Below are 20837 nucleotides of genomic sequence, written 5' to 3' on the forward strand. Positions count from 1 at the left end.
ATTAAGCGTAATCCCTTCTTACAAATGCCGAAGGCAGGAGCTGGGTTTCTGACGGCGCTAAGGCATTTCTGCAGCCATTGGGGTTGCACAGGTCCCTGAACTCAGTTTTGGGTAGAGGGTTTGAACTCCGTAGAGTAAGATCTGTCTTACTTTATAGCTGAATAGGGACTCAGTGGCCCAGTGGCTAAAACGCTGAGCTTGTCAGCAGTTCAGCCGTTCGAATCCCCAGCGCCGCATCACGGAGTGAGCTCCCGTTACTTGTCCCAGGTTCTGCTGGGAGTACTGGCACCCAGTTGTGTTCACCACACTACAAAAAAGAGGTTGAGACTCTAGAAAGAGGGCAGAGAAGAGCAACCAGGATGATGAGGGGATGATTGGAGGCTAAAACATGAAGAGCGGTTGCAGGAACTGGGCCTGGCTAGTCTAGGGAAGAGAAGGACCAGGGGAGACAGGAGAGCATCTTCCAATATTTGAGGGGCTGCCCCAGAGAGGAGGAGGAAGGGGTCAAGCTGTTTTCTAAAGCACCCGAAGGCCAGACGAGGAACAATGGATGGAAACTGAACAAGGACAGATTCAACGTGGAAATAAGGAGGAATTTTCTGACAGTGAGAGCAATCAACCAAATGGAACAGAAGTTGCCTTCAGAAGTTGTGGGAGCTTCATCACTTGAGACTTTCAAGAAGAGGCTGGACTGCCATCTATCAGAAATGGTGTAGGGTCTCCCGCTTGGGTGGGGGGTTGGACTAGATGACCTACAAGATCCCTTCCAACTCTGATTAACTCTTGCCTGTTACCTGCCAACCGAGCAGTTCGAAAACATGTAAAAATGCAGGTAGAAAAATAGGGACCACCTTTTGGTGGGAAGGGAACAGTGTTCCTCCGTGCACCTTTAGATAAAAAACACCCTCCTTTTAAAAACAGAATCAAAACAGAATAATAACAAGATTTGGAAGGAACCTTGGAGATCTTCTCAAACCTCATTCTGGACCAATTGTTATCCAAACTCTTCTTAAAAACCTCAAGTGATAGAGCCCCCCAAAGCTTCTGGAGACAAACCATTCCAATGAAACGAATTAGGATAGTTTTTTTTCCCCCAAACCTGGTTATGCTACAAGCCACAATCAAGAGGAAGAAACTTTCCGCCCTCTCTCTCTCTCTCTCTCTTTCTCTCTCTCTCTCTTTCTAAGGCCTTGGTAGCCGACGGAGCGTTGAAACGTTGCAGCTCAGAACAGGCCTGGGGTGTGAGAGGTCTGCCAACTGGCAAAAAATAATTTACGCACTTAGGGCACGTTGAGCAGAAACTGTTAAGTCTTCCTGCCAAGCATGGTCAGCTGAGCCCTCCTTCCTGAGCATTGCTGCGCATTCAGCAAAATGTGCAGGTGCGCCAATGACAGCCACACCGAGAAAGTCAAAGCTTGGGGCCCGATGAGCTCCGGGACGTAGGAAGGTCAAGGAAGAAGAAAAATGGGATCGTGCAACGTTCATGGATTTGGAGAACTGAAAGGCAAAGAAAAGAACTGCTTTTCGGTTCCCTGTTCCCAACAGGGAATCAACAGCAAAATGTCGCCTAATCAAAAAAAAAACCCCACCAAGAATACACTAACCAACGTAGTCAAGCCACTAGCATATAAACGGAGAGCAAACCCCGCTCACTTCTAGCACTGATGACGTTACCTAGTTGGGTAGTGAAACGTCTGCAAGAAAACCCCCAAGCTCAGAGAGCACCAAGGGCCCCACAATTCAACCCCGAGCTACAAATATTGTCTTCTATTAAAATGTTTCTTTTATATGAAATATAAAACAGCTTTGATGCCTCTTTGTGGGGAGGGGTGGAGATCACACCTAGCCAAGGCATCAACATTTGTTCCTTGGAAGGAAGGTGGGATACTAAAGAGAAACAGCTCAGCTGGGTGTTTTTTCGGGGGCGAGAGGCAGGATTTTGATGAGCTTCGGTTATCTGCTAACTTTCATGATTCTTTCTCACATAACTTTTTCACGATGCAGGAGCCGCAAAGACAGCCACGCCTGTCCCCACGCTGCCGGCGACGTCCATCTCGGCCGCTGCTTCCCAGTTCAACAAAGACTTCACGTTTGCTTCATCGGGGTCAGTACTGTCCACCTTCCCATCCTCTCTTTTCGAACGCTGGGGTGGCCTTTTAAGGGAGGGGGCGTATAGCGCAGTGGTGAGACTCAATAAATTTTACTACCGGTTCTCTGGGCGTGGCTTGGTGAGTGTGACATGGCTGGGTGGGTGCGGCTTGGCTTGATGGGCGTGGCAGGGGAAGGATACTGCAAAATCCCCATTCCCTCCCCACCCCACTAACCTGCTTTCCAGCTCCATTCTCCTGTGCAGAGCAACCAAAGAAAACCCAGCCGATCAGCTGGGACTCAATGGGAGGCAGAGAATAGATGAGGTTGGCGGGACCAGTCAGAGGTGGGATTGGCCGGTTCTCCAAACTACTCAAAATTTCCGCTACCGGTTCTCCAGAACCGGCTGAATACCACCTGTGATATAGCGGATGTAGCACCAAGCAGCGATCCAAGAGACTTTCAGCTTTTGTCGTCTGGCCCTCAAACAGAAGAACCCAGCTGCGTTTTAGTGGCGTGGTGAGCGAGATGAGAGCTGAGTCACCTCGCTTTGAGTCTCGGTGCTTTCCAAGAGGCAGAAACACCCAATTCCCAGAATTCCGCAGCCGTGCTGCAAATAATCTTGGGAAGAGGAGTCCACGCCTCCCGAAATCGCCACTGTTGGGAAACGTGGCTCGATAGGTAGTCCACGACTTGCGAACCATTGGTTTACTTCAAAGTTACAATGGGACTGGGAAAAGCGGCTGACAACCATTGCAGCACTTCTTCCCTCCCCTCCCCCCCCCCAGTCACATGATAAAAATTTGGGCACTTGGCAACTGGCATGTACTTGTGTCAGTTGCAGCCGTGTTTGTGTGTGTGTGTGTGTGTGTGTGTCTGTGACATGATCAACTTTTGGGATCTTCCCAGCCGGCTTCCGACAAGAAAACTGGATAGGAAGGGAAGACAGATTCCTTGGACAATTATGTAATTTCATTTCATAAAGTAGCAATTCGCTTAACCGGGTGGTAGAACCGGGCGCGGCTCCCTTCTTGAACGACTGCCTCGCTTAACAACAGAAACAACTCCAGCCTCCGTTGTGGTTGTGAGTCAAGGGCTCCCTGATTCCTCATTGATGATCGTGACAGATAACCATGGCTGCCCCCTGGAATTCGACCGAAATCCTCGGTTGTACGTAGGAGAGAGAACGAAGGGTGGGCGCCCCAAAAAATCAGACAAGCTGGGAGGGGGCGGGGAAACCAACCATACATGGCAGCGTAGAAGAAGCGACATATAAACCTTGCTGCCATCTATAAGGCAGTTCTTACAAATGGGGTGTTGGTTTGTTTTGTTTTCAAACTTAGGGCGGGGTTTAACTTTGCTGCAGTCCCTGCTTTAGCTGCGACGATGGCCTCTTCCGCTTCGGAAGGTAAGTTTTGGGGTACAGTGTCTTCTGATTGAACAAGGCGGGAGGTCAGACTAGAACAGGGGTCGCCAACCTTTTGGACCTCAGGGACCGCCAAACTCATAATTTTAACTCCCAGGGACCACTAACCGGTTCTGTGGGAATGGCCTAATTTGTGGGTGTGACTGGCTGGGCATGGCTCGTAGGTAAATATTATAAATATTTATATAAATATTGAATTTTTTTATTAAAAAAAAGAGCAGCTTTGACCCAAAATCAGGCAAAGCAGGCAGACAGATTGAGTTGCTCACAGAATCATTCAGTGATCTATCTATCTGCCATCGGCTAGCTCAGTCTGTCCCGTGAAATTTGCTTTGCCGTGAGTCTGCACTGAATAATAGAACCTTCAGTCCTAAGGGAGGTTCGGCTGTGCTTAAAAGCAGAGCCGAAGATCTAAAGACTAGCTAGAAAGCAAGAAATCCAACCATTTCCTGCTTCCTCGCTAATCTAAATCAGCTGATGGTCGGAAAAAGGAAAAATAGCAATTTAGCAGGGAAGTTTACTGGGTAAGGAGTGAGTGGGCGAGGAGGGTTCCCGCGGCCCATGCGAGCAGCGCAGCCTTGTGTTTCTGCACAGCCTGGATTAATTGCTTTGGGGGGGTTGCGCTGGGGGTGAGATTTATCTGCGGCCCACCAAAATTTTCTCACGGTCCACCAGTGGTTGGCGACGGCTGGCGTAGAAGACCTCCAAGATCCTTTCCAATTCTGTTATTTGGAAGAGGAGCAGGAGGAGGGAAGGGTGTCCTGCTTGAGGAGGGGGTTGGACTAGATGACCTCCAAGGTCCCTTCCAACTCTGTCATTTTTGTTATTCTTTTGGCAGCCACAACCACGCCAGCGAAAGAGTCGAACCAACCCGAAGCCTTTTCCCTTGGAGGAGGAATGAAATTTCCTTCCGTCCCGGAGACCCCGTTTACTTTCGGGGGTTCCAAGACCGCCGGCCTTCCTGCCTTCGGGAGAGCCAGCTCCGGAGACCCTGCTGGCCTGAGCAGCAACGGGCAAGCGGCCGAGACTCCCCTTCCCTTTGCAAACGCCCCCAAACTGGAGACCCTTCCCCTCAAACTAGGAGATGCGGTGACCCAGGCCTCGGTGGCCGGAGAGACGCTGGGCAGCTTCTCCGGTCTGAGGGTTGGCCAAGCCGACGAGAACGCCAAGGCCGCTCCGGCTAAGGGACCCTCCCCCGGCACAGCCGCCGGGCCACAGCCGCCGGGCTTTTCAGCTGGCAACGCTCTGCCGGCGAGCAAGCCTGCCGAGGCCGGCCCCACCACCTTGACCACCACGATGGGCAGTTCGGCGACCGGTGGCCTCTTCGGCAATGTCCACTTGGTCAATCCTGCTCCTCCCAATGTCTTCGGTCTCGCCACGCCGGCGGGCGGTGCCAAGGCTCCGTTTGCCTTCAGGGGCCCTTCGACCAGCGCCCCCCAAGCGTCGTCTTCCTCGTCTTCGGCCCTTCCGCCATCCGCCCCAAGCCTCTCCTTCGGGAGTCTCTTGAGCACTGAGGCCACGCCGGCTGCCCTCACGGGTAAGGGAGAAGGCGACGCCCGGACAAGCCCTGCCGAGAAGCCGCCTTCGACCAACGGGGCCACGTCACCGCCGACGGCACAGGTTGACCCCCCGGCGTTCATCCCGGCCCCCGAGCAGAGTCCAGCTGAAGTGGCTGCTCCTCCCCCAGCAGAGGCAGAAGTGGGAGGGCAGCTGACGACTCCTTCGGAAGCTGCACCTGGCAAAGATCCGGCTCCCGCCTTGGCGCCTGGCGAGCCCAAGACTGCGGGGCTGCCTCTTCCTGAAGGCGCTGCAGAAGAGCAGACCCCAGCTGCCTCCACTCCACCGGCCGCCGGTTCACAACCCCCGGAACCCACCGCCTCCCCTCCAGCCAGCACCGCGTCCGTGCCAACCCCGGCCAACAACACCTCTGCCTTTACCGAGGCCATCCCGACCTCTTCTGGCTTCCCACAGCCCTCCGGACTGCCGCCGCCTCCTCCTCTTCCTTCCTCTTCTTCTTCCTCTTCCACCGGCTCAGCCTTCAGCCAGCCCGCCACGGCCGGCTTGACCAACCCGTCTGCTCCGCCGGTCTTCGGTCAGGTCTCCTCACCAGCCCCCCCGGTCTCTTCTCCCTTCGGCCAGCCTCCCGCCGCCCCACCGTCTTCCTCGGCCGTGGCCACCGGGTTTAACACCTCGGTCTTCGGGACTGCAGCCACCTCTGGCTTCGGCCAGTCGGCCTTTGGGCAACAAGCTCCCATTTTCGGCCAGTCCTCCGCCAACCCGCAGGGCGGCTTTATCTTCAACCAGGCCAGCTTCGGAGCCACGCCGGCCTTCGGGCAAGCGGCTTCCTCCGCCCCTCCGGCGTCCAGCAGCGGGAACGTCTTCGGGGCGGCAGCGTCCAGCAGCAGCACGGCCAGCTCTTTCTCCTTCGGACAGCCTTCGACAGCCGCTGGGCTTTTTGTTCAGAGCAGTGCTCCCGTTTTCGGGGAGAGCTCCAACTTCGGCCAGAGCGGGGCCGTCTTTGCGAGCCCGGCTTCCATGACAACCACCACCCCGACTTCTTCGGCCGGCTTCAGCTTCTGTCAAGCTTCCGGTAAGGTCGCAAGAGCGTGACATACACACCATCATAAGTAGGAGTCAGCGTCCATATTTCCATCTCCTGACCCACGGGGACGCCCGAGCGGTGTGAAAAGCGGTCATAGTCCCATATTTCGCACACACCCCTCGCCCCGCTATGGTAATTTTGAACGGTCAGTAAATGAACTGTTGCAAATCGAGGACCGCGCCTATAATTGTGCCACACATTTATTTCCCTTGGTCAGCCAGAGATGAAAATCCAGGACAAAATCCAATCCTCCCTGGATGGCAGCCGGGGAATAAACTCTGCGCCACCCTTAAGGGCAGAGAGATTAACATCCAGATTGCAAATTTAGATTTATTCATTTTTTTTCAATCCTGACCTCGCTCAACCCTGTTTTCTGACTGGAATCCCAGCTTAGGCAGTTTTTCATGCTGAGCAAACATTGCGTAATTTCATGCATTGGAAATTGGCTGGGATTTTGGGGGGTGGGCTGGGGGCTTCTTTGCTTAAGAAAAAAAAGGCAGCCCGGAGCGCCATTGGCTGAGTAAATTTGCAAGGAAAGGGGGCAAAGAGGAACTGACAATTTCTCCGACTCCATGCCAGACGACGAATCAGGTTAACCGTGCAAGAGCCCCATTTTCTTGGAAAGAGACTCCGCTTAATTACCGGGACAAAAGAATATTTTAAGGGGCAGGGACCCTTCTGGGTAATTACAACTCGCCAGAAGCACCGTTGGGAAGAGCTGATAAATTCCTTTTGAATCGGAATCCTTCGTTACCGTTTCGTGGGAATGTATGATTAACAGAGTTTAAAGGCGTGGGATTATTTTGGGACGGGCTTTTCAAACAAACAACAACAATAATAATACACACACACACACACACACACACACACACACACACACACACACACGGAGGCTGCAACCAGCATAAATGCAATTTATACAAGGGGCGCCAGAAAATCAGGAAGGGACCAAGCTGTCTCTTCTCTTTCTTCCTTTCCCTTCCTTCTCCTTCCTCTTCTCTTCCCTTCCCCCTTATCTTTCCCTTCTCTTTCTCCGTCACCTTTTCCTTCTCTTCCTCCTTCCCCTTCTCTTCTCCGTTCCCTTCCTCTTCCCCTGCCCTCCCTCTTTTCTTTCCATTCCCTTCCTTCCTTCCTTCCATTCCCTTCCCTTTTCCTTCCCTTCCTCCTTCCCCTTCTCTTCTTCGTTCCCTTCCTCTTTCCCTGCCCTCCCTCTTTTCTTTCCATTCCCTTCCTTCCTTCCTTCCTTCCTTTCCCTTCCCTTTCCCTTTCTACCTCCTTCTCTTCCTCCTCCCCTTCCCCTTTTTCTTCCTCCTTCCCTTTCCTTCTTCCGTTCCTCCCCTTCTCTTTCCTCCTTTTTTCCCCTTCCTCTCCCCTTCCCTTCTGTGCTGAATTCAGACCTCATAAGGCATTCATCCATTAACCATAACTTTCATTGTCCACATTACGCAGAACGTGGGTTGATGTGTTGGTGGGCCACGTATCACAGGACGGTGCTGGGGGAAAAATTTACAACTAGTCCTCACCTCTAGCGCCTTCACCATTTGCATTTTTGAATGGTCGCTAAATGAACGGTTCTTTATTTGCGTGGCTAGGAATGCCAGTGTGCAGTTTTCACAAGCCGTTGAACCTCGTTTGTTTTCTCTTGATCCTTTCAGCCTTTGGATCCAGCAGCCCAAGTACCGTGTTTGGCCAAGCCACCAACACCAGCGGGAGCCTCTTCGGCCAGGTAAACCCTTCCAAGCCAGCCATCTTCCTCTCCAAAATTGCACTGATGGGTCTGATCAGGAGAAAATCTACTGTAAAGTTGCTTACAGTTGTAATCATTTAAGCATGAGCCAGCCGGGTGCTGCAAGCAGCCCCAAAAAAGCCAATACGGGTCCCAGGCTGAATAAACTAGGATAGAACCAAGATCCCACAACGTGTTAGTGCCACTTTATACTCCCTTGGTGAGACCACTCTCGGGATGATGTCTCCAGTTCTGTTCACCACAGTACAAAAACGGTGTGTGTGGAAAAAGGGTGCAGAGGCGAGCAACAGAAGCGATCAAGAGGCTGGAGGCTAAAACATAGAAAGAATGTTTGCAGGAACTGGGTATGTCTAGTTGGATGAAGAGAAGGACTAGGGGAGACAGGATAGCAATATTCTAATATTTGAGGGACTGTCAGAGAGAGGAAGAAGGGATTATTGACTTATTCTCCAAAGCACCCGAAAGCAGGGATAAGAAGCAACAGATGGAAACTAAACAAGGAGAGAAGCGACCTAAAATGAAGGAGAATTTTCCTAATAGAAAGGACAATCAATCGGTGGAACAGCTAGCCTCCAGAACAAGGGTCCCCAAACTTGGCAACTTTTAAGACTTGGGGGTTGGACTAGAAGACCTCCGGGTCCCTTCCAATGCCGTTATCCTGTTCTAAAGGCTTTGTTTGAATCGGGCCGACCCGGCCTAACATTTCTTCCTTGGGTCTTCTGCAGCCCTCCTCTTCCAGCGGGGGTCTCTTTGGATCCGGTGGCGGCGGGAGAGCGGGGGGCTTCTTCAGCGGCCTGGGGGGGAAACCGAGTCACGAGGCGGCCAACAAGAACCCCTTTGGCTGTACCAGCGGCGGCTTTGGCTCCTCGGCCAATCAAAGTAAGTGGAACTGCAGCTTTCCCCCGTTGGATAGCGGCCTCCTTGCAGGCTGCAGATCCACAGGGCACAGATTTTGCATCGGTAGTCCTGGACTTAACGCCCGTTCCTTTAGTGACTGTTTCACGGTTACAACAGCGACCTTTTTCACACTTAACGACCGTTGCATTATCCTCGGGGTCACGTGGTCACAGACCTTCGGACTCTTGGCCTCCGGCTCGTATTTATGACCGTCGCAATGTCCCCTGGGTGTGTGTGTGTGTGTGTGTGAGAGAGAGGGGGGGGGTCCCCTTTTGTGTGACCTTCTGGCAAGCCAAGTCAATGAGGGTTGGGGGGGGGGTTTAAATCCCGCTTCACCTAACAACCATGTCACCAACTTAACAACGGCAATGATTCCCTTAGCAACGGTGGCAAGAAAGGTCGTAAAACAGAGCAAAACTTGCTTTTAACAATTGCCCGGCTTAGCTACACGCACATGGGGGTGGGGGGTGCTCCCATTTTTTGTGGCCGTAAGTCAAGAACCGCTGTGCTGCTTACACTGCGTGTTTTCTGCGGCTGCGCCATCGACGCGCTCTCTAACCGCCGTGGTCACTTTGGAACGGTCCCTAAGTGAACTGTCGTAAAGTCGAGGACTGCCTGTAGCTTTACGCTGTCCAAGGGAGAAAAGAGAAGGAGAAGTTTTTTTAAAAAATTTTTCCCTCCTTCCCCCATCGCAGACACTTCGAACCTTTTTGGAAACAGCGGGGCCAAAAGTTTTGGATTTGGCACCGCTTCCTTTGGTGACCAGAAGCCGATGGGCACCTTCAGCTCCGGCGGAGGAAGTGTGGCATCCCAAGGCTTCGGATTCTCCAGCCCCACCAAAACAGGTACTCAACACCCCCGACCCCCCGCAAGATCCAGCCTCAGGTGGTTAGATTAGCACCTCCAACCCTTCCATTCCCAAGTAGCCACTGCCTTATTCGCGGGGAGATCGACAGATCATTTCCTCGGCTTCCGACCGCCAACGGAGCCCCAAATTATCCACCGCTTAAGGTTGCTGGGCCAGTTTTGTCCCCCGTTGCCTTCCGTGCCTTCCGTTGCTAAGCGAATCGCGGCACGGTTTTTTTTTTTTTAAGCCTGTGAAGTGAATCACAATCCGTCGCAAAAGGGGAAACCGCCTGACACGCACGCACGCAGCCACCCCCAGGGATGCTGCGGCCATTATAATTACGAGGCGGTTGCCCGGGAATGCTGCAATGGTCGTAAGTGTGGGAAACGGTCGTAAGTCCCTTTCTTCGGTGCCTTTGTGGCTTCGGTGAATGCTTGGAAGTCAAGGATTTGCCCTGTAATTTTATAATATCCAGGGAATTCCACCAAATCCAATGGCCGCTTGACAAAAAGTCAGTTTTAGTCATTCAACCGGCATGCTTTTTTTAAAAAAAAAAATCACCTTTCTTTCCTTCCTTCCTTCCTTCCTTCCTTCCCAAGGTCCTTTTCAGCTCTATTCTTCCTTCCTTCCTTCCTTCCTTCCTTCCTTCCTTCCTTCCTTCCTTCCTTCCTTCCTTCCTTCCTTCCTTCCTTCCTTCATTTTTTTCCCCCAGATCGTTGTTGTCTTTACAGCCAGGGGGTATCTCCTTACATTGCCCCTAGGCTCAAATTTCACCCAGGGAGTATTAAAAGCCTCCTTGGTCAAACAGGAGAAGACAGACCAATGGCTTTGCTGGCTCTCGGACCGGCCTGAATTAAAAATAAAAATTAAATGTGAAACGTTCAGAGGAGATTTTGGGGAGAGAACAACACCGATTGCAAACATAATTCTGGGCAATTCCTCATTCCCCCGCTTGTGGCTGGAACGGGGTTGAAAGCGGAATAAAAGTAAATAGTCTCCGCTTAGCAACAGAAATGTTTGGGCTCCATTGTGGTCATAAGTCGAGGCTCAGACGGATGGAGGGCTTTGTTCCTTCCTCCCAGCTGTTCCTTCCCTCCGGATTTAAATTGGAAGGGAAGAAACACCCTGCAGAATTAACCCCTGGGATCCACACCTGTAGAACCAGGTGACTCGAGAGCATCCAGGTTATTCTTCCCAGGTACACCTGCCCATCCCATCAGACCTGGCAGGAGAGGGAGGCTCCCCCGATCCCGTATCTGCTCCCACCTGGTTCTTCCCACCACCCCGGGGAGCCCGCAAAGCGGTTGAACGAGGCTACGTTGGGGGCCCTTGGTTTACTCCTTTTATGCTTTTAATTTTGTGGATGTTGGGTTGTTGTTTTTCCCCCTGTTGGGAGGCGGCTTTAATTATTCTGCTTGTAAGCTGCGCAAAGTCACTTTTTGGGAGGGAGGGAAGGAAGGAAGATTGGAGAGAAGGAAGGAAGGAGGAGGAGGGAGCTATAGAAGGAAGGAAGGAAGGAAGGAAGGAAGGAAGGAAGGAAGGAAGGAAGGAAGGAAGGAAGGAAGGAAGATTGAAGAGAAGGAAGGAAAGAGGAAGGAGGAGGGAGCTATAAGAGAAGGAAGGAAGGAAGGAAGGAAGGAAGGAAGGAAGGAAGGAAGGAAGGAAGGAAGGAAGGATTGAAGAGAAGGAAGGAGGAAAGAGGAAGGAAGGAAGGAAGGAAGGAAGGAGAAAGATGGGAAAGAGGGGAAGGAAGGAAGAGGAAGGAGGAGAACTATAGAGAAGGAAGGAAAGGGAGGAAGGAAGGAAGATCGGAGAGAAGGAAGGAGGAAAGGGGAAGGACGGAAGGAGAAGGAGAGGGGAAGGAGGGAAGGAAGGAAGGAAAGGGAGGAAGGAAGGAAGCGAAGGAGAAGGAGGGGGAAGGAGGGAGCTATAGAGAAGGGAGGAGATAATACATTGTAGGAAGAGAAGGAGGGAAAGGGTGGGAGGATGAAAGAAGGTGAGAGAAGGAAGGGAAGGATAGAGGAAGGAAAAGAAAGGGGGGAGGTAGGGAAGGAAAAAGAGAGAGAAAGAAATAAAGGGAGGGCAAGATCAAAGTAGAAAAAAAATCACGCAGCCCTCCCCTCTTTTGGGCCCTGGAGAAACACAAAGCCAGGCTCTGCAAGACCCCCCCCAAGAAATCCCCCCCCCCCCCCTCCTCCTCCTCCTCCTCCTCCTCCTTCCAGCCTTTTTCTCCACTGCCCCTTTCAAAAGAAGAGGCCGGAGCCTCGAAAGGACCGGAAGCCCATCTGCACGGCAGCCTAAAGGGAAAAATTAAGATCCCCCCGCCCCCGATGCTCCAGGCTCTCCCCAAAGAAGTCGGGGTTCCAGACGGGCCACATTTTTCACCCTGCAGGTGGTTCCCCTCCCTTCCTCCCCCTCAATTCCCAGGCCAGGAGGAAGGTTCCCTACTAGTCTCCCTCCAGCCTCCTGAAGGCTGGCATGGTGGTGTCTGTTTCCCCCCACCCCCCACGATGATGATGATGATGATGATGATAATTGCTACCTTAGCAACTGCTCGCGGGCGAGAGGTTTCTCCCTCTCTCTCTCTCTCTCTCTCTCTCTCTTCCTCTCTTTCTCTCTCCCTCCTTCCTTCGGGCTGCAAGCTGCAAGGCGGCGGCGGCTTCTGCAGCCAGCCGCCCTGCCCTGCCTCCTCTCTCCTCGCGTGCAGGCAAACCTCCCCCACACACACACCACCCCGCTTTCCTGTCCCCCCGCCCCTTCCTCGAATCCGTGTCCGAAGGATTTCTGGTTCAGACCATGCCTGTTGAATGCCGGCCTTCCTCCGGCAGTAAGTGCCCTGGCCATCAATCGGAAGGCTCCCGGGGGTCTCGGGGGGCGTTGTTGGGGGAGGCGACTGGAGGGGACTCTTTGCTCTTTTGAGCCTCTGGAATGGAGAGGAGGAGGGGGAGGCCCTGCAGGACCCTTCCCTGCCCTGTGCCCCCAAACCCAGCTCAGGCCTGTCTTCTCTGGTCCCCCTGGCGGGGAGGAGTGGGGTGTGGGGGGCGGGAGTTTCCCACGCTCTCTAGGGTGAGAGGGAGGGAGGCCTTTGGCTGCCATGGAAATGCAGCCCAGTTTGAGGGAACCATCTTTCGATTTGGGAGGGGGTTGGGGTGTCAAAAAAACGCTTGGCCGGGAAGGTGGGGGCCCCTCGGGACAGGGATGCGCCCCAGGCTGAGCTTCAGGGCAGTTGTCACCTTGTTTAACGGTTGACTTCGATGGGGGGGGGGTGTTTGTCAATGTGAGTCTGTTTATATGACATCTTTCCTTCTCTCTCTCTCTTTCTCTTCTCTTTCTTTCTCTCTCTCGCTCTCCCTCTCTTCCTCTCTCTCTCCCCCTCTCTTTCTCTTTCCCTCTCTCTCTCTCTCCCTCTTTCTCTCTCTCTCTCTGTCTCTCTTTCTCTCTCTCTCTCTTCTCTCTCTCTCCTCTATCTCTCTCTCTCTTCTCTCTCTCCTCTCTCTCTCTTTCTCTCTTCTTTCTTTCTCTCTCTCTCCCCCTCTCTCTTTCTCTCCCTCTTTCTCTCTCTTTCTCTCTGTCTCTTTCTCTCTGTCTCTCTCTTTTTCTCTCTCTCTTTTCCCTCCCTCCCTCTTTCTCCCTCCCCTCTCTTTCTCTCTCTCTCCCCTCTCTCTTCTCTCTTTCTCTCTTTCTCTCTCTCTCTCTTTTTTTGCCTCTGTTTTGCTCAGGTGGCTTCGGAGCTGCTCCAGTGTTCGGCAGCCCTCCCACTTTTGGGGGTTCCCCCGGGTTCGGAGGGGTGCCGGCATTCGGTTCAGCCCCGGCCTTTGCAAGTCCTCTGGGCTCGGCGGGAGGCAAAGTCTTCGGTGAAGGGACCGCGGCGGCCAACACGGGCGGATTCGGGTAAGCTGGTCCCAAGGCCCCTCCTGTGTTTCTAGACCTCAAGGTTTCCCCGCCCATCCTTGCCTGCATGCATCATCCGGCTCCCTGCCTCGTCCTTCGGGAGGGAGGGAATGAAAAGAGGGAGCGGGGAAGGATAGGAAGGAAGGAGGGGAGGGAGGGAGGAAGAATAGAAAGGAAGAGGTAGGAAGAAAGAAGGAAGTAGAGGGGGAGGGAGGGAAGAAAGAGAGAGAAAGAAAGAAGGAAGAGGAAAGAAAGAAAGAAAGAGAAAGGACGGAAAGGAAGGAAGGAAGGAAGGAAGGAAGGAGAGAGGCAGATAGGAAAGGAGCGAAGGAAAGAAGTAAAAAGGGAAGAAGGAGGGAAGGAAAAGATAGGAAGGGAAAAATAGGAAAGGAAGTCGAGAGGGGAAGGAAGGGACAGAGGCAGGTAGGTAGAAGTGGGGAGGAAGGAGGGAAGGAAGTAAAAAGGGGGAGAGAAGAAGGAAGGAAGGGAACGATAGGAAGAAAGGAGAGAAGGAAGTAGAGAGGGGAAGGAGAGGGAGGGAGGGAAAGGAACACATTGGTTTCTCCTTCTGGTCTGCTTCGTTGGGCGGCCAAGCAGGGGTGGTTCAGCAACGTCCTCTTTGCATTCCTCCTCACCCCACTCTTCTCTCTCTCTCTCTCCCTCTCCCTCTCTCTCCTTCTCCCTCTCCTCAGCTTCGGCAGCACGGCAAGCACGGTCTCCTTCGGCACGCTGGCGGGACAGAACACCCCAACTTTCGGCTCCCTCTCTCAGCAGTCTACGGGTTTTGGCACACAGAGCAGCGGCTTCTCCGGGTTTGGGTCCAGCGGAGGAGGTAGGAGATGGGGGGAAGGATGGAGGGAGGGAGGGAGGGAAGGAGGAAGGAAGGAAGGAAGGAAGGAAGGAAGGAAGGAAGGAAGGAAGGAAGGAAGGAAGGAAGGAAGGAAGACATGAGAGAAGGGAGGGAGGGAAGAAAGGAAGGAGATAGAAGGAAAGAAGAAAAGGGAGGGAGTAGAGAAGATGAGAAAGGGAGAGGGAAGGAAGGAAGGAAGGCGAGAGAGAAGGAAGATGAGAGAAAGGAGGGAAGGAATATAGAAAGAGGAGAAAAAGGAGGGAGTAGAGAAGATCAGAAAGGGAGAGGGAAGGAAAGAAGGAAAGAAAATAAGAAAAGGAGAAGGAAGGAAAGAATTTGAAAAAAATGAGACATTAAATTAATGTTCAGGATGCTGACCGAGAAAACGGGGGTTGGTGAATTCTAGCGCTCCCTTAGGCATGAAAGTTGGCTGGGTGACTTTGGGCCAGTCCCCAGGTGACAGTGAGTTCTAGTCCAGCCTTAGGCAAGTGGTCCTTCTCTTTCAGCCCAACCCACCTCACAGGGTGGTTGGTGGTTGTGAGGAAAATAGGAGGAAAGAGTATTAGGCAGGTTTCAATTTCCTTGAGTTTCTTCTTAAAAATAATTAAAAGGGGCATCGAATCGAATCGAATCCACGAGGGCTTTCTAATCTGGAAAGAAAGAAAGCGTTGCGAATCCACCTTCGAAACCGCCATCGTTTCGCAGAGTGTATTCCTTCTTTTGTAACTTCCCCACTGATTTTTCCTTTTGTCCATCTTTTCTTTCCCCTCCCCCCTCCTCCCGCAGGATTCGTCTTCGGATCGTCGAACGCGTAAGTCCAGATTCTTGCGCTTCTTGTCTTCCTTTCTAGCGGCTGCTTTCCGTAACTCGAAAGCTTTCTTCTGCGGCTGAAAGATATTAAAAAAAGGGCTTAATCCCACTGGTGTTTGTTTTTTTTTTTTAATCAGCTTTTTTGGGTCTCTCTTCTTTTTCCTTGTAAGAGCATTAATGGAATAGCCGAGGATCTGGCGGGCAAGAGGTTTTCGGGGCGGTTCTTTCTGTCGTTTAATGAGCCCATAATCCCTTGTATCGGGGTGGAGTCAGGACAACTGAATGGAGCCGAGTGCTGACTGGCCAGATGCCTTTCCTGTCACCAGTACAGAGTTATATTCAGCAGATAAATTCTCCGTCTGCCCAGAGAGAGAAATATCTGCCGCTACCTAGGATCGAACTCACAGCCTCCCGATTGTGAGTTGACCACTCAAAGCCTCTTGAAGCCATTCTCATCCAAAGGCCTCTCTAATTCAGAGGTAGTCCTCGACTTAACGACCGCCGGAGCATCCCCCTGTGGGTCACACCGCCCGAAATTCATTGAGTGACCATTCAAAGCATCTCCCAATCAGAACGCCTCCATCCAGTTTAGGTGGTCCTCAACTTACAGCCGTTCGTTTAACGGCCGTTCAAAGTCGCAATGGCGCTGGGGGAAAAAGGGACTTACACACTTAACGACCGTCGCAGCAGCCTTGCGGCAGGTGATCAGAATTCGGATGCTTGACAGCCGACTCACGTTTATGATGGCGACAGTGTCCCGGGGGGAAGGGACACACAATCCTGTTCTGCAACCAATAAGCAACAGGGAAAACCATATTCACTTAACGACCGTGTTACAACTGCAGGGGTTCACTTAACAACTGTGGCCAGAAAAAGGGCGCAAAATGGAGCGAAACTCATTTGGCAAATGTTCCACTTAGCGATGGAAATTTCCGGCTCTTTTTTTTTCTTTTCCTGGTCGTAAGTCAAGGACTACCCGTACTCCAAAACACAGCGGGTTCAGTCTTGATGAACCGACTTCCTTTTTCTCAATTTCTCGTAGTTATTGTTGTTATTATTATTATTATTATTTCTCTTCCCCTTTTTAGATCCACTTCGGGATTCAGCGGCTGGAGAAGCTGAACGGCGACAGCGGCTCTTTGGCGCTTCTGGGACTTTTCTTTTCTTTTCTTTTCTTTTCTTTTTTTAAACGTCACTTCCTCCAACTTTTTATACCAAGCCAAAACAGAGGAAGGAAACCAACCAACCAACCAAGACCCCATCCAACCTTCCTAAAATTGCCTATATTTTTTTTGTTGTTGTTAGCAGAAATGTTGCTTGGCCTCGCTAAATAAAGCTATTTTGTCTGCTGGTCTTTGAATTCCGCCTTGGCCAACTTCAGAAGCCCAGAAAAGCTGTTTTGTGGGTGCGGTTTTGTTTTGTTTTTTTTAAAAAAGGGATCCCCTTTGAAGGAGCTGGGGGGGTGGGAATCCTTTAGAGATCTGCGGTCTCTTGAGTGATCGGTCGATTAGAACTCTTAAGGTCCTCGAAGTACGACCTTAGCGGAGTTAAACTGATGACAGCCATAAAGCAGGCTGTTCACCTGACCGACTTGATCTTTCTTTCTTTCTTTCTTTCTTTCTTTCTTTCTTTCTTTCTTTCTTTCTTTCTTTCTTTCTTTCTTTCTTTCTCTCTCTCTCTCTCTCCTTCCTTCCTTCCTTCCTTCTTTCTTTTCTTTCTTTCTTTCTCTCTCCTTCCTTCCTTCCTTCCTTCCTTCCTTCCTTCTTTCTTTCTTTCTTTCTTTCTTTCTTTCTTTCTTTCTTTCTTTCTTTCTTCTCTCTCTCTCTCTCCTTCCTTCCTTCCTTCCTTCCTTCTTTCTTTCTTTCTTTCTTTCTTTCTTTCTTTCTTTCTTTCTTTCTTTCTTTCTTTCTTTCTTTCTTTCTCTCTCCCTTCCTTCCTTCCTTCCTTCCTTCCTTCCTTCCTTCCTTCCTTCCTTCCTTCCTTCCTTTCTTTCTTTCTTTCTTTCTTTCTTTCTCCGGTTGTTGAAGTGAATGCCGTGATCAGGCTTGAGCAGGGGGCTGGAGTAGAAGACCTCAAAGATCCCTTCCAGCCCTTACTCATTTGTTCAGATGCGCATTGCGCCCCCCCCGTGCCCCCAGTTTCACTGGCGGAGGGCTATATAAAACAAACGACAAAGCCAAACAAAAGGAGAAATATTTCCCCCGTTGCATTTGAGCACGCATACGAGAAGGGACAAGAAAGGGAAAGAGGGAAGGGAGAGAGAAAGAAGGGAAGAGAGCAAGAAAGGAAAAAAATAAGGGAAGAGGAAAGAAGGAGATTATAAGGAGAAGGAGGGAGGGTCTCCTTCAAGTCCTGCCACACTGCCCACCCCGGCCCTCCGAGGTCAAACAACCCTGATGCAGCCCTCAATGAAATCAAGTTTGACACCCCTGAACTAAATAGTTGCCTTGGCATCCCACAAGGGGTCTTTCATCAGCTTCCCCTGTCTGGCTGCGATGCTGAGATCTCCTTGTGGTGTCCCATCCCCATCTAAACAAACTCCATTTTCTTTTTTTCTATTAATATCAACCAAGGTTGCTCAGATGTAACCCCCCCTGGCGTCTCTTCCTGGGCCTGAATCACAGCCCAGGATGGGAGTGAAAGAAGCAGGAATTATTAGTCCAAAAAAGGGGAGAGAGGGGGAAAAAAAAACTACTTGGAAACCTCAGTTTGAGCAATTTCACAATGCCACAAACCTTTGAGGAAGCTTGATATACAGATATACCTATTATTCTTAGGCAGTGAAGAATGAAGGCAAAGTGAGCATCGGGAAGAGGAAGGAAGGAAGGAAAGATATGGGAGGAGGAAGGAAAGAAAGGACTGAACGAAGAAAGGATATGGGAGAACGAAGGAAGGGTTCAGCATCCCGAAGATAAAGATTTCTCCGTTTTTCCAAAACCGTGAGGACTAGAAGCTTTTTCTTTTTCCTTTTTGTGACAAGGAAAGGATGGTGGATTCCTTTTCCTAAAAATAGCAGCCCGGAGAAACGACACCTCGCAGTCCCACGTGAAAATCGAGACCTGAGCCGCCCGAAGCCCACTTCGTGGCGTATCTGATTTTTCCGGCCTCCGTTGCTATGTTTCAGGCAGCTCTTCATATATTTTTTTTCACTTTTCCATTTGAGTTTATCACGGAAGACAGCTGTGGCAGCTGGCCTTTTATCTTCCTAATGGCATCTACTAAGAATCTTCTGCATGTCAGCTATTTCAGTCGTTCTTAACCTTCGGTATCTTAAGCCCCCTAATCGGTTTTCGGGGACCCTCAGAGATCGAAGCAAAATATAACAATAACTATTGAGCTACCAACCAGCCCCAAAGGCTGTGAATCTCACTAAAGGTTAACTAACAACAACAACAACAATAATAATTTCCTGACACTGACTGGTTGTCCATTATATTTATCAACTACTGCCTCTTTTAAAGCCATGAAGTTGTAATACACAGTTATTCATGGTTGTGTGGAAGGGAGGAGAAGAGGAGGAGGATACTGGAGTCCTTGGTCCACTTTGAGCTTGACTATTTTGTTGCTGACTTCTCTTAACCAAACAAGCTACCATCATCAGTGGGAGAAGGCTGTGGGCTTAGTCTTTCTCTTCTAACACTGATGACGTTCCCTACTTCGGTCATGAAATGTCTTGCAAGGAAACCAAGCCTAGAAAGCATCAATGCTACAAATACCTTCGGGGGTTTTTTGTGTGTGAATATTGGCTGTGAAGTCTTAAAAGGTAAAGATTCTCTGGCCCATCTGTGCTAGTCGTTTCTGGCTCTAGGGGGCGCTGCTCATTTCCGTGACAAAGCCGAGGAGCCAGCGCTGTCCGAAGACGTCTCCGTGGTCATGTGGCCGCCACGACTAAAGGCCGAAGGAGCACAGAACGCTGTGACTTTCCCACCCAAGGGGTCTCTATTTTTCTACTTGCATTGTTTTTTACATGCTTTCGAACTGCCAGGTTGGCAGAAGCTGGGACAAGTAACGGGAGCCCCCTCCGTGACGCGGCGCTGGGGATTCAAACAGCCGACCTTTCTGACCGATGAGCTCAGCGTCTTAGCCCCTGAGCCGAGTCTTTCCTAACCACCTCCTTACACCTTTCCTTCGCATTGCCCCTCCCTCTCCTACCTGAACATCAATCTCCTGAAGGCATGAGATCCAGAAAGCTGCGTCTATTAACACGCAACCCCATCGGCGGCTGTGTGGCTGATCCTGGAATTCTTTCCTTCAACCGCTCCCGATCCAGAAGCTGGAAGAGGCATTCCAGTTTGACAGCTGGTTCCCTGGCTGAGCTGGCCAGGATCCAATTCTCGGCAGAGAGTTAATTTCAGCTATGGATCTCTTGGGCCTTCCCGTTTGTATCTCTGGCATGCAAGATTAAATGGGCTTTGTCGGATGGAAGAGAATAAATTCCTTTTTTTTTTAAATTCGCAGGCCTTCTCTGGCCAGCTGTCCCCCCACAATGATTCCAGGCAACCCACAGCAATCCATAAAACATAGTCACAAATACAGATATCCTCGACTTGCAACCACAATCGGGATCGCAATTTCTGTCGCTAAACAAAGTGTTTGTTCAGGGAGTGGGGTCTGATTTTATTTCCCCCGATTGTTAAGTGAATCACACAGTCGTTTCCATCTATGAGTGGAGCAGGACTCCCCTTGAATAAGCAAGGGGAATCCTGCTCCACTTCTTAACATCAACTTGTGTTGGTTAGAAGCTGCCCTCAAAGTCAAGATGGAAAAGGACTGAATTGAGGTCCACTTGCACCACCCCTGTCCTCAAGGAACAAGACTTAAACCGAAGATGACAGCTGTCTTCTCCAGAGTTGGGTCTCCTAAGCTGCTGCAGATCTTGGGAAAACCTTGACAGGTTGAGTCACTGTGCTTCTCCCGAAATATGACTTGACTTCTGCTTCTACTGTTTTTTTTTTGAGGGCCGTAAACCATCATGCAAAAACGATCGTGTTCTTCAGAAGGACAAATCCTGAAGCTGAACTCCTTCGGTCACCAAAGAAGAAGAGAGGACTCCTTGGAGGAGACCCTGACGTTGGGAAAGATGGAAAGGCAAAAGGAGAAGGAGATGGCAAAGGAGGAGATGTTTTGGTGGTGTCATCAACGCAACAAACATGGATTTGGGCAAATTCCAGGAGACCGGAGGATGGTGGGGCCTGGTACGCTGTGGTCCATGGGGACACAAACTTAGTGACTGAACCACCACAAACCTTTGCTTTATTTGTAGGTCTTCTTTCCCGAAGCGCGGATCTAAGTTGGTTCTTCCTAAGGTAAGAACCACAAGCAGAAAGGATCACAAAGAATCGGGCACAACTTAAAACTGATGCCCCAAACCAAATTGCATCTTTTCAGGCCTTTGCAAGGGCTTCTTGCTGACCCATAAAGATGGAAGGAGAACAACCGGATGATTTTTTTAAAAAGCATCAGGAAACAACATTCCAAGCATTCTGGTCTATTTTGATCCTTTGTCCTATTTTTCGATCCTTCCATTCTCTGGAAGTCTTAATGTTACAGGGGAGCCGGTGTTCTCCAGCAGTTGTCGACGGGCGGCCCGGCCACCAAACGTCTTGTGTGGGCCTTCATCACAGGGTCAGAAATAGACCTGGGCTGTAGCCAAGATTGCTGACCCTCAAAATGCCATGC

General features: G+C 50.9%; 1 protein-coding gene across 3 annotated transcripts in view; it reads left to right on the forward strand.

The window, feature by feature from the left end:
* NUP214 (nucleoporin 214) overlaps positions 1-16513 on the forward strand; it is a 38820-nt gene extending 22307 nt beyond the window's left edge. For 2 of the 3 annotated variants that reach the window (XM_087914749.1, XM_087914751.1), the window contains 10 exons: positions 2005-2104; positions 3432-3496; positions 4353-6104; positions 7772-7842; positions 8589-8742; positions 9456-9605; positions 13327-13498; positions 14191-14330; positions 15135-15159; positions 16247-16513. In XM_087914749.1, the coding sequence (XP_087770875.1) occupies positions 2005-2104; positions 3432-3496; positions 4353-6104; positions 7772-7842; positions 8589-8742; positions 9456-9605; positions 13327-13498; positions 14191-14330; positions 15135-15159; positions 16247-16280 (2663 nt within the window). In that variant the 3' untranslated portion in view covers positions 16281-16513. The remainder of the gene's footprint in view (positions 1-2004; positions 2105-3431; positions 3497-4352; positions 6105-7771; positions 7843-8588; positions 8743-9455; positions 9606-13326; positions 13499-14190; positions 14331-15134; positions 15160-16246) is intronic. The other variant, XM_087914750.1, reaches the window with a different exon arrangement.
* The last annotated feature ends 4324 nt before the right edge of the window (positions 16514-20837 follow it).

The sequence above is a fragment of the Pseudonaja textilis genome, chromosome 17, assembly GCF_049901715.1.
Source record: "Pseudonaja textilis isolate UNSWEBS1 chromosome 17, rPseTex1.2, whole genome shotgun sequence".
NCBI lineage: Eukaryota > Metazoa > Chordata > Lepidosauria > Squamata > Elapidae > Pseudonaja > Pseudonaja textilis.